General features: G+C 39.1%; 1 protein-coding gene across 1 annotated transcript; it reads left to right on the forward strand.

Annotated features, from left to right (window-relative positions):
* The first annotated feature begins 422 nt into the window (after positions 1–422).
* LOC309689241 (single-minded homolog 1-like) lies at positions 423–13,403 on the forward strand. Its single transcript, XM_082505521.1, has 12 exons — positions 423–645; positions 1,301–1,781; positions 3,427–3,509; positions 3,629–3,718; positions 3,974–4,082; positions 4,381–4,466; positions 5,022–5,221; positions 5,469–5,575; positions 5,785–5,932; positions 9,990–10,146; positions 10,240–10,627; positions 11,003–13,403. Exons 2-12 carry the CDS (start codon positions 1,607–1,609, stop codon positions 11,743–11,745), a joined length of 2,286 nt encoding a protein of 761 aa, XP_082361647.1. The 5' UTR covers positions 423–645; positions 1,301–1,606; the 3' UTR covers positions 11,746–13,403.
* The last annotated feature ends 3,729 nt before the right edge of the window (positions 13,404–17,132 follow it).

A 17,132-nucleotide genomic window follows, 5' to 3' on the forward strand; every position in this document is an offset into this window, starting at 1 on the left:
CTGTACCATCTAATGAAAGGTGTTTCGTGATTTGTGCAGCATAATTGTGGAAATAATGCATGTTCTTCCTGGAGGATTATTTTATTTTCTGTTGTTTTCCATCACCGAGTGAGAGTCTTTAAAGCTTTTAATTACCCTCTCACCTGTTAACATTCCCCTGCTATTTATGCAGGTTTATTTATTTATTTCAGCTTGATCCATGATCTGCAGGCTAATGACAAAAACACAACAGGATCACATTTAAGCTCACTTCGGGCACGGCCAAGTGCTACGCATACCTAAATCGTCGCCCACTGTAAGTGTCCAATCGCGTAATGACTTGTAACGCTTCCACCCAATCACGAGGAAGCAAGAAAACAATGGGCGGGTTTCGAGCTGCTCCAGAGAGGGACATTGAGATAGTTGAGGAGAGGAGGTTTGCTGGGCATGAATGCCACCCGTTGCGTGTCCCTATAATTTGGAGAGGTGTATGCAGCGCACGGCCCGTTCGCCTTTCCAGGTGGAAATCCAGGAGGAGCTGAGAACAATTTTAACTGGGAGGACTGGTGAACCCGGTTCAGGACAGGTGAAATTCCCAGCAGGCTGCTTTGAGACTCAGGATCGATTCAGATGTAGGGAAATACCCAACAGCGTATCTCTGCTCGGGTAGGAACACTACAAATACATGCATCTAAGAAAATCTGAAAACTAATGATCCTTTTAATATGTTTTAAACTTTCTTTAAAGAAGTAAACGAGGAAAAAAAATCGAGCACCGAGTTGTCTCTGCCAACGCAGTTGCACACGTTTCAGGAATTGTGTTGGGTCAAATGTCATTTCCTCGATACTCCTTCAGGGATCAGCAGCATAACGGCTTGTTTTTTCACTCCCAAAATAATAACAGAAAATGCAACGTGCAGAATTAGTTTACTGCATCTTACCGTTAGATTTTTTTTTTTTATGTTATGGTCTAGTTGCGGTCAGTACAGATATCTCTGTTGAGCAGCTGTTTACCAAAATCTTGTCATCTTTTCAGAAAATTAAACCACGTACACGTAATGTAATAGCGTCGCGTTCATATTGCATTACCTTTTTTTCTGTATTGTTTATATCATTTTTTTCAGAGGTTGTTGTTTTTGTTTGTGATACTGTGGCAAAGGCATCGTGCCCTGGCTCTAGATCTGTTAAAAACATAAATCTGACTTTGACTGATGATTGACGTATACGGGTTTTTTTTCTGTTATTCCAGAGTCACCTCTATGTGCAATGCAAGCCTTCCTCTGAAAAACAACAGTTATTCACACTCATTCTTTGTTTTGCAGGTCATGGATGAAGGCCAGTGGCTACACCGAGGAGGTTTAACTACAACCAGTTGAATTATCGCAGACTCAGATCACTCATTTGGGAGATCACAGGGATATTCCCACCCTTTGGATTCATCTTGTCATACAAAAAAAAACAACAACAACAACAAAACAACAACAACAACAACAACAAGAAAAACTTTTTTTTGCAGTTGAAAAAAGTATACAATGAAAAACGAAGCAAAGCGGGAGGAGTCGGTCATACTGCTGATTTGAACGAGCGAACCATCCGACAAGTTAAGGATATAAAGAAAAGGCGCCGACATGAAGGAGAAATCCAAAACGGCTGCAAGGACTAGACGGGAAAAGGAAAACAGTGAATTCTATGAACTGGCTAAAATGTTGCCTTTACCGTCGGCCATCACATCCCAGTTAGACAAAGCCTCCATAATAAGACTGACAACAAGTTACCTGAAGATGAGAATTGTTTTCCCCCAGGGTGAGCACCTAGCCAACGTGCACTCTCCACTGCTTATTTATTTATTTATTTATTTATTTGTTTATTTATTTATTTATTTGTGTTGGATTTTTTTTCATCTACACGTTTTTGCGATCTTTTCATTAACTTTATTTCATTAACTAAAAATAATTATATCTCTTCTTTGATCAACTTATCTGCAGAATTTTACGAATGAAGGGAAACGCATGGGGAGTGACAGGAGATTTTTACTAATATAGTAATATAATAGTAATAATAGTAAACTGGAATTACTTCTACACAACCTAATATTATTATATTTTAGGAAAAAAATAAATAAACATGACTACTTTAAAAATCTGCATATTTTTAGGATTGTCACTTGGTCGGTTAGTGCAAAAAAAAAACAACATAAAAGTTAGTGTTCAGTATAATTTAGAAAGTAGGTTGTAATTAGAACACACAGGTTCTCTTCAAGTCCTACAGAAACGTTACAGGAATATTCCCACAATTCCTCGTGGGTCGTCAGGGAGTCTGTTCAGATGCTTTATGATGCTTTTTAATTCCGTATAACCAAATGAGACGATCTGCCAACGTCTCTGCAGGTCCACTAGTCTGCGTGACTGAGAGGAAGAGTCGCCAATTAGAAAAAGCACCTGCAAGGCTTATAATCACCTAAAGCACATATAATCTTACCCAGCTTCTGCGGTGTGATGACAAAATGCTGGATGCAAAATGTCTCCCAAATACCCAGCTCGCGTTTTTCTTTTTAATCTTTTCATTGTTTGATGGAAGCAGCTTAAAAAATGAAATGAAAAGAAAGAAAGAACATGTACACACACACACACACACACACACACACACACACACACACACACACACACACACACACACACACACACACAGATAGATAGATAGATAGATAGATAGATAGATAGATAGATAGATAGATAGATAGATAGATAGATAGATAGATAGATAGATAGATATGTAAAAAAAAAATTAACGCAGCCCCTCATCTGGTAGATTGATGTTAGTCTGCATGTCACACCGACACCGTAGACCTATTTTCATTTTCATTTACACATTTACAGCAGGAGAGACGGACACCTAATTTACTTATAATAATAAAAATACGAAATTTCTGATGGAACTGAATAAATTTGATGAGTAGCACAAGATAGCATCCAGGCTATCGTGGGATATACCAGGCAAAAATCCACAAATGAACATTTTTTTGTCACATTTTAGGGAGGAAAAAAAATCATCATCATCAACAACAATAACAACAACAACAACAAAAAAAAAAAAAAAATAATAATAATAATAATAATAATAATGATAACACTTCTGCACGTGTGGGTTTGTGCCTCCAGGGAGACTGTACAGCATGCAGGAAGGGACAAATTTTCAGTACTGTGGAGAGGAATAAATGCTTTAACTGTAAATTGGCCCTTTAAATATGAGCTCCTAGCGTCTTGGTTTCTGTGTGTGTGTGTGTGTGTGTGTGTGTGTGTGTGTGTGTGTGTCCTACTTTTTCCTTTATGCTAAACGAAGAATAAGAATAAGAATAATTTAAGCTCAACTAAAAAAAATACTATATATATTTCTATTTAATTTCAAAGTCATGCAGCAGCCAAACACCGTTATTTCGCTCTCTCCCCAGGTCTGGGTGAAGCTTGGGGTCACTCAAGTCGAACGAGATCCTTGGATAACATTGGACGAGAGCTGGGATCTCATTTACTGCAGGTATTTAGGCTGTTATTAATATTATTAAAGGTACTGATCTGCAGCCAAAGAACATGATCGACCCGGGCTTGTGAATTAACACGGAGAAGTGACGGCAGCCTGTCGTTTATTATTTGCAGACGTTGGACGGATTCATCTTCGTCGTGGCCCCAGATGGGAAGATAATGTACATTTCAGAGACAGCGTCGGTCCATTTAGGACTGTCTCAGGTTCGTTTCTGTGATCATTACACACACACACATATATATATATATATATATATATATATATATATATATATATATATATATATATATATATATATATATATATATATATATTCCTTTCAGACGTTTTTTTCCTCTGTATTTGTTATTCATAAAGCATCGTCTGAAAATGAACGCGATACCCATGCGCAGATAAAAAAAAAAAATTCACCCACCAGGAAGCTTTTACCCGTTAATTACCTGAGTTATTCTCAACAGGTAGAGTTGACTGGGAACAGTATTTATGAATATGTCCATCCTGCCGACCACGATGAGATGACAGCTGTCCTCACCCCACATCAGCCCTATCACACACATTTCGTGCAAGGTACAGAACGACGCCTTCAGGCTCCACATATGCACATGTTATGTCATTTAGCATTTTCTATTTAATCATAGTGTTGCACTGTGTAGTGTCAGCATTATTAGCATATGATAAAAAAAAAATGCAATGAACGCGCGTAATATACGCGGATGGAATTTACGCAATAGCTTGTGCCTGTGCCTGTGTTTTTTCCTTGCAGGATACATTTTAACGCCGTAAAACCCTATTATTTTATTTTTCAATTATTATTGTTGTTATTATTATACGAGAATTTAATAGCAAAGTGTTTGACATCTTTCAGAATATGAAATGGAACGCTCTTTCTTTTTGCGGATGAAATGTGTGCTGGCAAAAAGAAACGCGGGGCTTACCAGTGGTGGATACAAGGTAGGCAGCGCTAGTAAATTGTTTTTTATTAACAATAACGATAATGGTATTATAAAAATTATTTCACATTAATAAATATAAGAAGCGAATAAGAAAAAATGGTCACCAACATTAAAATTACTTTATACCTTTTTTTCTAACCACGAAAAGTTTTAGCTTATTCATGCAGTTTAATGTATTTGTGTCAGGCTATTCCAACAGTTCTATTATCATTTGATTATATTGTATTTTGATATAAATTACACTATCCGCGATATGGCAGCCTCGCTTCTGTCAGTCTGCCCCAGGGCAGCTGTGGCTACAACCGTAGCTGCCTCCACCAGTGTGTGAATGTGAGAGTGAATGAATAGTGGCATTGTAAAGCGCTTTGGGTGCCTTGAAAAGCGCTATATAAATCCAATCCATTATTATTATTATTATTATCCTGCCTGCTTCCGAAATGCATCACATAAATCATAAAGCTGACTACTGTTCTTATGAAATGGAATTTTAAGAAATTTCATTATTAAATGTAATTTGTGATTTAGCTATTATCTTGTATATGCTTTACGATAGGTGATCCACTGCAGTGGCTACCTGAAGATCCGTCAGTACAGTTTGGACATGTCACCTTTTGAAGGATGCTACCAGAATGTGGGCTTGGTGGCTGTCGGTCACTCTCTGCCTCCCAGTGCCGTGACTGAGATCAAACTGCACAGTAACATGTTCATGTTCAGAGCCAGCTTGGACATGAAGCTCATCTTCCTGGACTCCAGGTACTAATCAAGACTTTGTTCTATTTGTTGTTTTGTTTTCCCTTTAGGTGTTTTTTAGTTTGTTTCTATTTTAATTGTACTGTGTGTTTGGCAAACGTTGTGTGAAGTCTATGCATTTTTCATTAGGAAAGGGAAGCAAGTTATAAAAGAAGCTCCTGGAGCTAAAATTGCCTGTGAAAACCGAAGCACAGAAAAATGAAATATCCCTGAATTAGCTGCTTATTTTAACTCCTGAATTTCTCCCCAGGGTAGCTGAGCTGACAGGTTATGAGCCCCAGGACCTCATTGAGAAAACGCTGTACCATCATGTCCACAGCTGTGACATCTTCCACCTCCGCTGTGCACACCACCTCTGTGAGTTACAAGTGTGTTCATTTATGCTTTTACAACAGGCAGCTTGACCTTCTCTTGTTATGCAGCAACTGCTCAGGCAACCTGCTGCAGCCACCATGTGCAGGCAATCACACGTCTCCCACACGCACGCACACACACAAAAAAGAAAACGTGCAACTTGTTAAACATGTTAATCTCTGCTGTCTGTGTGTTTCTTTTATCTCCTGCAGTGCTGGTAAAAGGCCAAGTCACAACTAAGTACTATCGGTTCCTTGCCAAACACGGCGGCTGGGTCTGGGTCCAAAGTTATGCCACTATCGTCCACAATAGCCGATCCTCAAGGCCTCACTGTATCGTCAGCGTCAACTATGTCCTCACGTAAGTGTAAATAACGATTTCCATCCTAAAATCAGAGGGAAACTTTTGTTTTAACAGATACTTCATAATTGATTTCAAAATAATTTTAAAAGTATGCTTTTTTGAGACAGTTAAATCTATAATTTGTGCTGATGGCTGCAATTATACTGTAGCTGCGCAGTCATTGTAAAACAAGGTTGCAGCACTACTCCGGTCTAAATAATAATGCCCTTTTAATAGAGATGGCACTGTGGGAATAACACTGAATATTTTACTTGTATAATCATATCATGCACTCTTATGATCTGTACTTGAGGCTCACTCTGTGATACAATGGGGCTTTTTCTCCTGGAGAAATCCTTCTCTTTATCCCTCCGTAGTCTCTCTGTACAAATCCACCAAATACAGAGGTTGCAGGACTCAGGCAGCTGTGTGTTATGAGAGAACAAAGCACACTAAGGCCCTTTGAGACAGCAAGACAAACATCAGGGTTCAACCCCATCAAAAACCTCTACTGCCACCATCGATCTGCAGTCTAAGGAAAGCAAAATCGATCAAACGGTGAACTAGGAATCAATAGCTATCTCATAGCTGTAACACATGTTGGATTTTCCTTGTTTGGTTGATCCACATGTCGTTTTTTCCTGTGTGTGTGTGTGTGTGTGTGTAAGTGCATGTGATGGAGAGTTTGCGCAAGTCTGTACGTGCATGTATGCATATGGCTGCACTCCACCTATTGATTTCTTCAATGCAGTAAGGCGAAAACAAAGTAACTACATTAAAATGACAGAGAATTTCCAAGTGAATAATCAAGTCCAACACAGAAGTATCTGAAAGTCCAAGAGGCAAAAGTGGAAAAAAACAAACAACTACTTAAAAAAAAACAGCAATTCAATCGCCTTGGCATGGCAGCGTTTCCGCCCAACAAGAATCCATTAATAAATTATGTTTGGAAGTTGGCTGGTGGCATATTTCAGACGTGAGGTGCTCTGACATTGACCCCTGAGGTGGAATTCGGCTAACACAGCTGAGTTTGCACAAAGGCCCAACATTATTGGCTCAGACATAAGTCAGCCAGGGCACAGATAGGATGCACAACTGGCTACCATAACTATACCTGCAAGAGCAAATAACACTCAGACTGTGCACTGGCTATCCAAACATAGCCTTTCGCCTGCAGTGTTGTACATAAGGAATGGGTCATATTTAGAGTCATATTGAAGAGGCTGGCTGTACAGGGTCAGGGATGGGCCACAAGGTTTAAAATGCCAGACAGCTGCTATTACATACTGTTGATGTGATAAGTTAAGAATAGGCTCATGTTTGCTGAACACTTGACACAGGAGCCTTTTTCACTCCCTCGACGGTGACAATTGCATTGAGTTCAGCCGCAGTACAGTGGGTTAAAATGTCAAAGATGGCACACAAGTTGCATGTTTGAAATCTGCAACATTCAAAAGTAAATTTAAAAAAACTGGGTACATTTAGAGGAAATTGATTGCATAGATAAGACTTATAAGTATAAATATGTTTCTGGTGTGTGTTTACTCTCGGTGCATTCTTTCCACATTCTCGTAATGTTTGTGGTTAAAAAAGAAAAAAGAAAAAAGAATGATTAACGTTTTTTCTGGGTGTTTGTTAACAGAGGTGTGGACTCGAGTCACATGACTTGGACTCGAGTCAGACTCGAGTCATTAATTTTATGACTTTAGACTTGACTTGAAAAAATGTTCTAAGACTTGTGACTTGACGTGGACTTTTACACCAATGACTTGGGACTTGAATTGGACTTGAACCGGTTTACTTGAAAAGACTTGATATTTTACCCCAAATATAAAATTTAACATGCATATTATATAGAGATTGAAAATGTGACGTCATTCACGGGTAGAACCGCAAAGGATTCTGGGAACTCGTGGCAAGCGGTACTAGGCTTTCAATTAAAATCAGTTATACAGCGATAAAAAGAAACACAAAAATGTCAAGAAGCTGTTGTATTATTAACTGCAATAGCCGGTCGCATGACAGCCACGGGAAGCCGACGGGTAAAGAGATCGGTTGTTATCGGATTACGTCGTTGAAGAGAAATTGTTCGAGCCATGTTTCCGAAGTAACAAAGAGGCGACGGGTGGCCTGGATTGCAGCCATTCAAAGATCAAATATAACGTCCCAGAACACTCCAGCTCACAGGTTAGTCTGCTCCAAGCATTTACACAAAGGTCAGTGTTTTTTAGTAGTTAATACGTCATTTTTATAACATAATTGGTGATATAGGTTACAAGCAAGTCTGGCGCTGAACAGAAATTGTCGCGCTATACTCCTTTATTTATTGTGCATAAATAGTGAATTGTCCTGACACAATATTGCGTTTCGCTTCTGTTATTATGGTACATTGACAAAAACATATACTTTTATTCACAGGATAAAACAGGTTTTTTGTATCACTAATTGCCCAGTACGATTACAGCATACAGTATTATTGTCACTGCTACATTTCTGTGATGCTACCAGAAATTATTTCCACTACTAATTAATTACCGTTGAGCTCAAAGGTCCTATTAATAAACGGTTAAGGAATGTGTATTTATGACGACGATTTGTGAGACTGGTAAACTTATGATATGTACGATGGTCTTTACTTTCTACACGGTGCATTTCAAGGTCCTGCACCCATCCGGCGGTAAACTGTACCTGGGCTTGTTGCAGTGACCTGAAGTTACTAAACTTCATGAGTGTATGCACTCACTCCAAGAACCGTATAATTATAAATATGCATATAAATATGCTACGATGAGATAGCTGACTTCATCTAACTAGCAAATGTTGTCCAGGCTACGTTGGTGATGCAGTTTTTTTTAATATGTATGATATTTTTGTCATGCGATTTTAAAGCTGGTCCTACAACCGCATCCAAGAATAACATGCAGCTTATCTCAGAACTGTCGGTGAAAATTATTCTTGGAGCTAGGTTTAATTGAGCTGCATTTTAAAGAGGTGCAATTTCACAATTTGTGTATATTTTCTAAGTTCACTATTTTGTCATGTGTTGAGAAAAACACAGATTTTAAAATTACATGGTCTAATATTTACATTTAGCATAACTGCAACATGCTTTTTTTTTTTCTTTTTTTTTAAAGACTCGAAAGGACTTGAAATTCAAAGTTTCAGACTTGAGACTTGACTCGGACTTTTACACCAGTGACTTGAGACTCGACTCTGACTTGCCTGACATTACTTGAGACTTGACTTGAGACTTGAGGATAAAGACTTGAGACTTACTTGAGACTTGCAAAACAATGACTTGGTCCCACCTCTGTTTGTTAATAATCTCAGAAGCTGAGAGCTTATAATCTTAAAGTTCCCTTATATACTGTATTCACTTAAAGTTGTACTTAAATCCTTTTTTATAAAGCCTGACTCAATCTAAGTCTGACCATCTATCTATATTCAACATTAGCCAAGGAGTGTGCTTTAGACTAATTAGTAATTATGCTTCTCGTGCAATGCTAAAATCAAGATGGTCAGAAAGAGAACATGATCATATATGATGAAAATAGCCTAAAGGTTTGGGGAATTCTGGATTAACTACAGAAACATGAGCTAGCTTGAAAAAATGAAAGTAAAACTAGGTCAAAAATGTTCTGTGTGTTTGTGTAGGTCACTGTGAAGAAGCTCCTCAGTAACCTGCAGCTCATAGTGCATAAAATAATTTGAACCCACAGCAAAGTTCAAAGATGCATGCATGTTAAAAGAAAGCTAGCGATCCGAGGTGATCTCTGAGGGTGTACATGCTAACATCAGCATACTCGCAGTAATAGTACTAGCATGATGTCAGCACTAAAAAGAAAACCTCATGGTGAGTGGTGATGAATTTGGTTTTGGTGGCGCTTGATGGTGATAAATAAGTAAAAGGATTACTTGGCAGAGCCCTGTGGAGCCCATGAATTTCATAGCAATTCGCTGTTATAGATATGTTATTCTGAGCATGATCTTGCAAGATTATAAAAGCATCACAAAATGGAAGTTTAAGTTAAACTATTTTGTTTATCTCTAACATGCATTTTATGTGTTTTAAAAGGGACACTGAGTATAAAGGAATGCAGCTGTCTTTGGATCAAATGAGCCCCAGCAAACCAGCCTTTCCCTACGCTGACAGTCACAATGAAGAAAGAAAGAGCACCAAGTCACGTCTGACCCAGTCCAAGGCCAAAGCCAGAGTGTCACCCTACCCACAGGTAATTGTTTTTTAGAGCTAAGTCAATTAGGGAAGCTTGCTGTGGATTCAAATCAAAAACTCCCAGAACTGTGATTTTCTTGTTTCTGTCCAGCAATTTTCAGCTTTCAATCCAGAGCGTTCAGAGTCTGACCAAGACAGTCAGTGGGGAGGGAGCCCACTGACAGACTCTGCCTCTCCTCAGCTGTTGGATTCCAGTGAAGCAACGGAGGCTTCTTGTGCCTACAGATTGTATCCAGAATCGGGCTCCCTGTGCTACGGCCTGGGTCTATCAGAAGAGGATCTTGCCCATGCCCAAACGCACCCTCACACCACCACCTGTGATCGTGTTCGATGCCAGAGTGGCCGCTACTTCCTGGGAACCCCCCAGTCGGGAAGAGAGATGTGGTGGGACACCACACGCTCCGTTCTCTCGTTGCCAAAATTCTCAGTGGACAACAGCGAAGGCTACGAAATAACATCCTACCATGGCGCCATTCACGGTGAGGTGTTAGGGTTGAGACCACAACCATCTGTCTCTGAAAATAGTTCTGGCCTAGCTTCTCCTGGTAGCTGTTTTCCAAATGTTATTATGGGACATGCTAAGTTGTTTACACCGTCTCTTGCCAGTGTGCCGATTGCTACCATCTGTTCAAAAATTGCCCGCAACTGAAAGCCAAGTTATTTCACATTTCACATCCTCAAACAGCAAAAAAAACCCCACTGTGCTTCAGCCAAGACACCCAGTCAGACCATGATGCTATAATGATATATGCATTTAAGGCAGAATTTTGCCCATTAACCACATGAGCATTTTAACAATGTGATATTCATTTATTCTATTGTTATCAACTCTGACCACTGATTTGCATTTATAGGACGGGGCCACTGGGACGAAGACAGCGTAGTGAGTTCACCTGACGGAGGTGGGTCCACCAGTGATTCAGGTGAGCGTTACCACGGTGACCAATTCCAAGCGAGCCCTCGAGAGCCCAGCAAGATGGAGACCCTGATCCGTGCCACACAGCAAATGATCAAAGAGGAGGAGAGCCGTCTACAGCAACACAAGATGCCACTGGATGTCTCGGGACTCACCAAAACTCACAGTCCCTGTTTCACCTCCTCCCTACCCCATCACTCTCAGCTCACTATGCCCAGCGTGGTATGCCGTGGCCCCGGAGCCCCCAGCATCGACCTCCTTACTGAACGCCTCCATCACCGCGACAGCATTAAAGTTCTTGGCCCCAATGAAAATGATGAAAACACGACGAGTCCTGCTTCTTTGTCTCGTCTCAGCAGCCCCAGCTCTGACGGAATCCCCAGATCAGGCCTCTCCCTCACCAAAGACTACATGCAGACAGATATGTCCCCACACCCTCAACAACCCCAGGGAAGTCCGCTGATCTATCCAGCACAGGAGAGGCAGCCACTGGACAGGCAGGCGGCGTACGCCTTGACTGGGTACTCCCTCGAGCATCTGTATGATCCGGAGAGCTTGCGGAGTTACTCCACCTTGGCCTGTGGAGGAGTGCAGTATGATGTGGCATCTCATGTGAGAGTGCAGGCTGAACAAATACAGGGACATAAAACCACCTCAGTTATCATAACCAATGGAAGCTGACGATATCTGGTGAAGATTGAGCCAGCTGTCTAAAAGAGGACGTTACCATCCGTAGTGAGGTTGTAGGCATGTGCAACCAGGTGCTCCACACAAAAGCTGAGACACTGACAAAAGGATACAAGGAACCTGTGTGGGGCTGACTTGCCCTTGGTGATCCATTCAGCACAACTTGTGTTTGTCAGGCCTTTCTCTTTTCTTTGTCATTAGAGAAGTTTTTTCCCCAAGACTCTAAGAAGCTGTTCAGGAACTGACTTTTTGCATACTGCCTGACAAATGGAGAAAGTTTGCTCCATTACATAATATAACAGAGTTGTCTTAATGGCAGTAAAGTAACTTTCCCTCCCTGCAAAAGCTGGTTAAACATCAATCCAGTGTTTCTATTCCAAACCTCTCATGCACCATTGGCCATGTTTGTTAACCTGACCTGTACATGATTTCCAAAGGCAGTAAGAAAATGTGTTGTTCCATAGCCATTTCACCTGAAAACTCCAGAGCACAGACCATACTGTCTGACACGTGAAGTGCAACATGGAAAAGGCTATTGACTCCCTATTGTAAGATGTCAGTGTTTCCTGGTATTTATTTGTCAGTGAGCTGTTTTTTGTATGTGTCATTATTTTCTGTCCAAGTAGAATATTTCACTGGTGGCATTAAATTAGTTTTGGTGTTTGGATCACACCATTATTACATTATTTAAAAAAAAAGAAAAAAGAAGAAGAAGTGAAAAAACAGAAAGAGAAACATGCCTCTGATATGGAAAAGTGCAAAATATCCAGGTCAACTTGAAACTGGTTTATGGAATATGTGAAATGCCCTCATTTAGTGTGCGAAAAGATGTTTCCAAACTCACTCATTTTTTTTTTATCTTCCCATGCTCTCTAAATATAGGCATTGTATATTTACTTGCAGTTTTAGCTATTAATGCTTACATATCAGAGTATGATTTCTTCTGTTTTTACATCACTTAACTTTTACCTGACCTATTAGCATATGTAAAATATGCAGTAAAAGTTTTTTAATTCTGTTCCATGCGTTGTAAAATTAACCGTGGATTAAGGCCACAGGTTGTAGCTGTTTTTTGTTTTTTTGTTTGTTTTTTAGAATTCTATGAAAACTTTTTCTGCAGACTTTTTTCTTAGAATTCTTTTTTTTTCTCAGAACTCTAGAAAAAGAAAATCTAATATTCTGACAGAATTCCGAGGAAAAAAAATGAAATCCTGGAGAAAAAAAGTCATATTGTCATTGTTTTCCCCAGTGGCCCTAATCCTCTTCTTTAATTTTTAATTGTTTTGATTTGTTATGAGTTGTATTGAATGCTTCAAACATATCTTAAATAAGTTGAAAGTCTTTAGTTTCTTATTTAATTTATGATGTAAATATCAAACAAGGAACTTTTTGAACTGGAAACGACAAAATTATTTATTGATTGGTTTAAAAAGTCCTTAAATCCGAATACAGTTGTAAACATATATCTTTTGTCGGTGTTTTGTTGTATCTGTCAAATCTGTTTTGAATGAACTCACACACAAACTCAAACATGCAGACACAAACACAATGCTGCTGCCTCAAAAAAAAAAAAATAGATACAGAAATGTACTGATACATAGTAGATCATAATAGATTAATTGCTGTGTATTTTTTATGTGGCTTTCATCTTTGTTTTCTTCTAATATTTTAGAAAAAGAAAATAAGGAAAAAAATATAAAAGAATAAGTGCTGCTATTCTGTCTCCCTTTTCTTGCAATCACTGGAAGAGACCAAAAGTAGTAATGTGAAAATATAAACTTATAAATGCTGAATTTTAGATTTTAAGCTACATTTACTATAATAATCATAATACAAGGGTAGTATATTTTAAAGTAAATTACAGCATCTGTATACCCGTTAAGAATCAATGTATATACATGTAGTGCAAAGACTTGGTTCACTGATGTGTTCAGACAACAATGAAGCTCTATTGCACCCTTTGAATACCCGGTATCAGTCTTTGGCTACACTGACAATGTAGTTTTTCCATAAGATTCAATGACTGTAATGGGGAAAAAAAATTGACTGATAATTATTCCAAACAGCTAGCATAAAAAAATCCTGAACACATCATTACAATGGCAAAGTAACTGCAGTTTGGAGCAGTTAAATTTGCACATTTAGCCTCTAACCTTTTCTCAGAGGTAATTCCTCTGTGGTGTATTTTAATGAATGTATGTTGTTTAAATGTAGTTGGAGAGGTTGCCTGCCTGTCTTTCTGTCTGTCTGAGCTGACAAAGGACCTGGACACAGCCTGGGCCTGAATGGAGAACTTCCATCAGTTACCGCTGACGTGACTAACTGATGGTCTGCCAGATATCAGTGGTGCTGTCATTCCAAGAGGCAAAACCGTTATACCGCTTAGCTGCTGACATCATCAAGGCTTATGAACAGTGTGTGTGCGTGTGTGTGTGTGTGTGTGTATTTGTGTGAGTGAGCGTGTGTTTAGTGCTGAGATACGGCAATAATCAGAGGCCTTTTTTTCTCCTCCTGAATACTAGGAATTTTGCCTGATGTGCCCCGAAGGCTTTCACATGTAGAGTCGGTTACAAATGTGGCCAAACACTGGGCCTTTTGCCCAGACTTCGCACTCTTGTATACGCCTCCCCAACTACCTCATACTTCCTCATCCAAGATCCTCTCAGTCTATAGAAAGTTAGAGCGCTGTAGACAGACTAAAAGTTAAGATGAAAACGCTAAGGTTGTGTGCAAGTGGAAAAAGAGTTTAAGAAAAAGAAACCAAAAAGGTAACAAGTCGAAACAGTGGAGAGAAGAAAGGTCAAGAAAAATCAATGCCAAAATAAAACGAGGATTTCAGAACTCTGCAAAAGTTTTACACTCAGTCTTTAAGTAAAAGTTCTGTAGAAAGGCTCCAAAACGGCTACGTTTTTAATTACATTGCATTATTTAATTATTGTTGATGAAATTATGCATGAATCAAAGCTACCTGGATTTAACTTTTTTATAATGCATTCGCTTGTACATCTGCAGTTAAGGCAAGCACCACTTTACCACAATTAATTTACATAAGCTTTTCTACATTAACTTCTTGTAATGTTTAATAGATATTTTATTAATGCGCTACAACTTTTAGTTTGCCCAGTCAAGCTTGTCTCTAAAATATCGGAGTGGAGCTAGGAAGTGTTTGGTTAAAAGGGAACTAGTCAAAAATGTACTCGAGTATTTTGTCACTTTGCATCATTGTAGAATGGGAAAGACAAGAAGAGTGGAATTATCACAATTACAGAAGAGCTCATCCTTAAACTCTAACAGAGGAGACATTTTTTAGAAGTGACTCAAGGAGATGCTGGAGAATAGCAGATGTTACTCCTAGAATCAAATCAATCACAAATATAACAAAGGATTGTATGACATCACTACAAAAACAGATGTCTTGGGTTAATCGCTTAGTCACTCTTAACTCATCATAATGAATCGCAGTGCTGCAAAATTAAAGTATTTGCAGTTAATTTAACTATATGCTACTGCTAATAAAACGCACAAGTGAATTAGCTTCGTTTGCACCACAAGGCATTAGCAGTTTGAGAAGATAAAGATGCCACCTATGTCATGTGGTTGCCTCAGTGTGGAGGTAAACCATAGAACCACAGGAGAAAGACCCCAAGGTTTCACAACTGCAGTGAAGGAGAAATGGATCCTAACTTCTCAAACGAACACAGAATACAAGAGTGCAGGTGGCAAGGTTCAGAATATCCACTGACTGTCTACTTGATTGATTTCAGGCCCGGGATTGAGGCACAATTGCATATTCATGCATCAATTAAATTGTTCCTTCACCAGTGCCACCATAATTCATTGTGGCGCTCCGTGAAAAGTCATCCTTATGAAACAGCTTCAGAACAGCACAAAGGAAACTGTTTCAACATGTTTTCTGTTCGTGTGTACTTTACGACCTTTCCAGTTTGAACTGACATCTTCTAATTGTTTAATTCCTGCCCTTCTCTGAAATCAGCTTGGAATTTATAACTTTTACATATCTTGCCTCAAAACACAGCTGCACAGTGTAAGAAATGCAAATGTTGTCCTGTGCATAAAAACGTTTCCCACGGAGCCAAAAAAAAAAAAAAAAGAAAAAAAAAAAGAAAAACGCCCAATTCACAGATTCCAAATGAGTCATTGAAGGACAAAGTAGCACAGGACCTGGGAAAATCACTCAACCAGGACTTTTAGTGACACCTCCACAGCAGACCGCGTTGCACCAACAAGACATTTAGATGTTCTGATTGGGTGGACCGGGATATTGAGGTCATCTGGTCGATCTGATTGGCTGAGCTAGAAAAGTGGAGAGGTCATTCTGTAAAGAGGAGAGGAAATAAGTTTTTCACTGTGGAGGCACCTGGATTTGAAATGCTGCTTGGAAATCGTGCCCAATTAGAGTGTACACAATGTACTTTACATGACGACAGTGCGATCATTACATTCATTTAGATGTAAATGTCATCAAGCTGGATAGTTTAAAAGTTAGACATAAAATGATGAGAGAAAAAAGTCAACAAGTAGTTTAAAAGAATATCCATTCCTAGTTTAAATCTGAAGTTTTGCTTTTAATCGCTTTGTAATCTGTCCTTTTAGTGTGAGCACCTGGATGCTGAATGCACTACAGTGCAATATATAATATTACAACAATATAGCACTCTGTCATAAATGAGTCTAAAAATTCATGAATTAGTTTTTCCCTCTATAATTGCTTTATAAAGTATTTTACATTTTTCCTTAATAATGTCGCTAAAAACTAAGTGACAAATTAATCTGGAGACCAGTACAATAGTTAACCGTGTACTGTCAATTAGTTACAGTGTTATGTAAAAGAACTGGACCATGTGACACTGCAATATGAACAATTCGTTTATGCCTATATTGTTAGAAAACTTTAAGAACATTTAAACACAAAAAGAGGAATGTGAAAGTCATAAAAACCAAAACAAAAAAATTCACTCTTAATTTAAAACCCACTAATCTCTCGGCAATGAGGCTATTAAAAAGACTACAAGTACAATATCTTGAGCCTCCACACACACACACACACAGCACCGAGGCTCAGACAGTGTGAATCTAATGCCCTTCAATCCTGTGAATCCCTTTGTTCCCGATTTCATGCTTGATTTGCCCACAGCTTGAGTCTGGCTGGTATCAGCGCTCTTCTCACTGCTTTCACTCCTGCCAAATCCACAGAGCCACACCGGATCCATGTCTCCTCTCTCCCTCTCTGCTTTCGTCTGCCATTGTTCGTTCCGGCATCTCTGCAAAATGCTCAGCACATGCCAAGATGTTGTGTTTGTTTATTTGCATCCCGGTCCCTCTTGTAAACACCTTACCAATCTGCCAAGATCAAATCAGAG

Source organism: Aulonocara stuartgranti (genome assembly GCF_965226115.1).
Source record: "Aulonocara stuartgranti genome assembly, chromosome: 15".
In the NCBI taxonomy this organism is placed as follows: Eukaryota; Metazoa; Chordata; class Actinopteri; order Cichliformes; family Cichlidae; genus Aulonocara; species Aulonocara stuartgranti.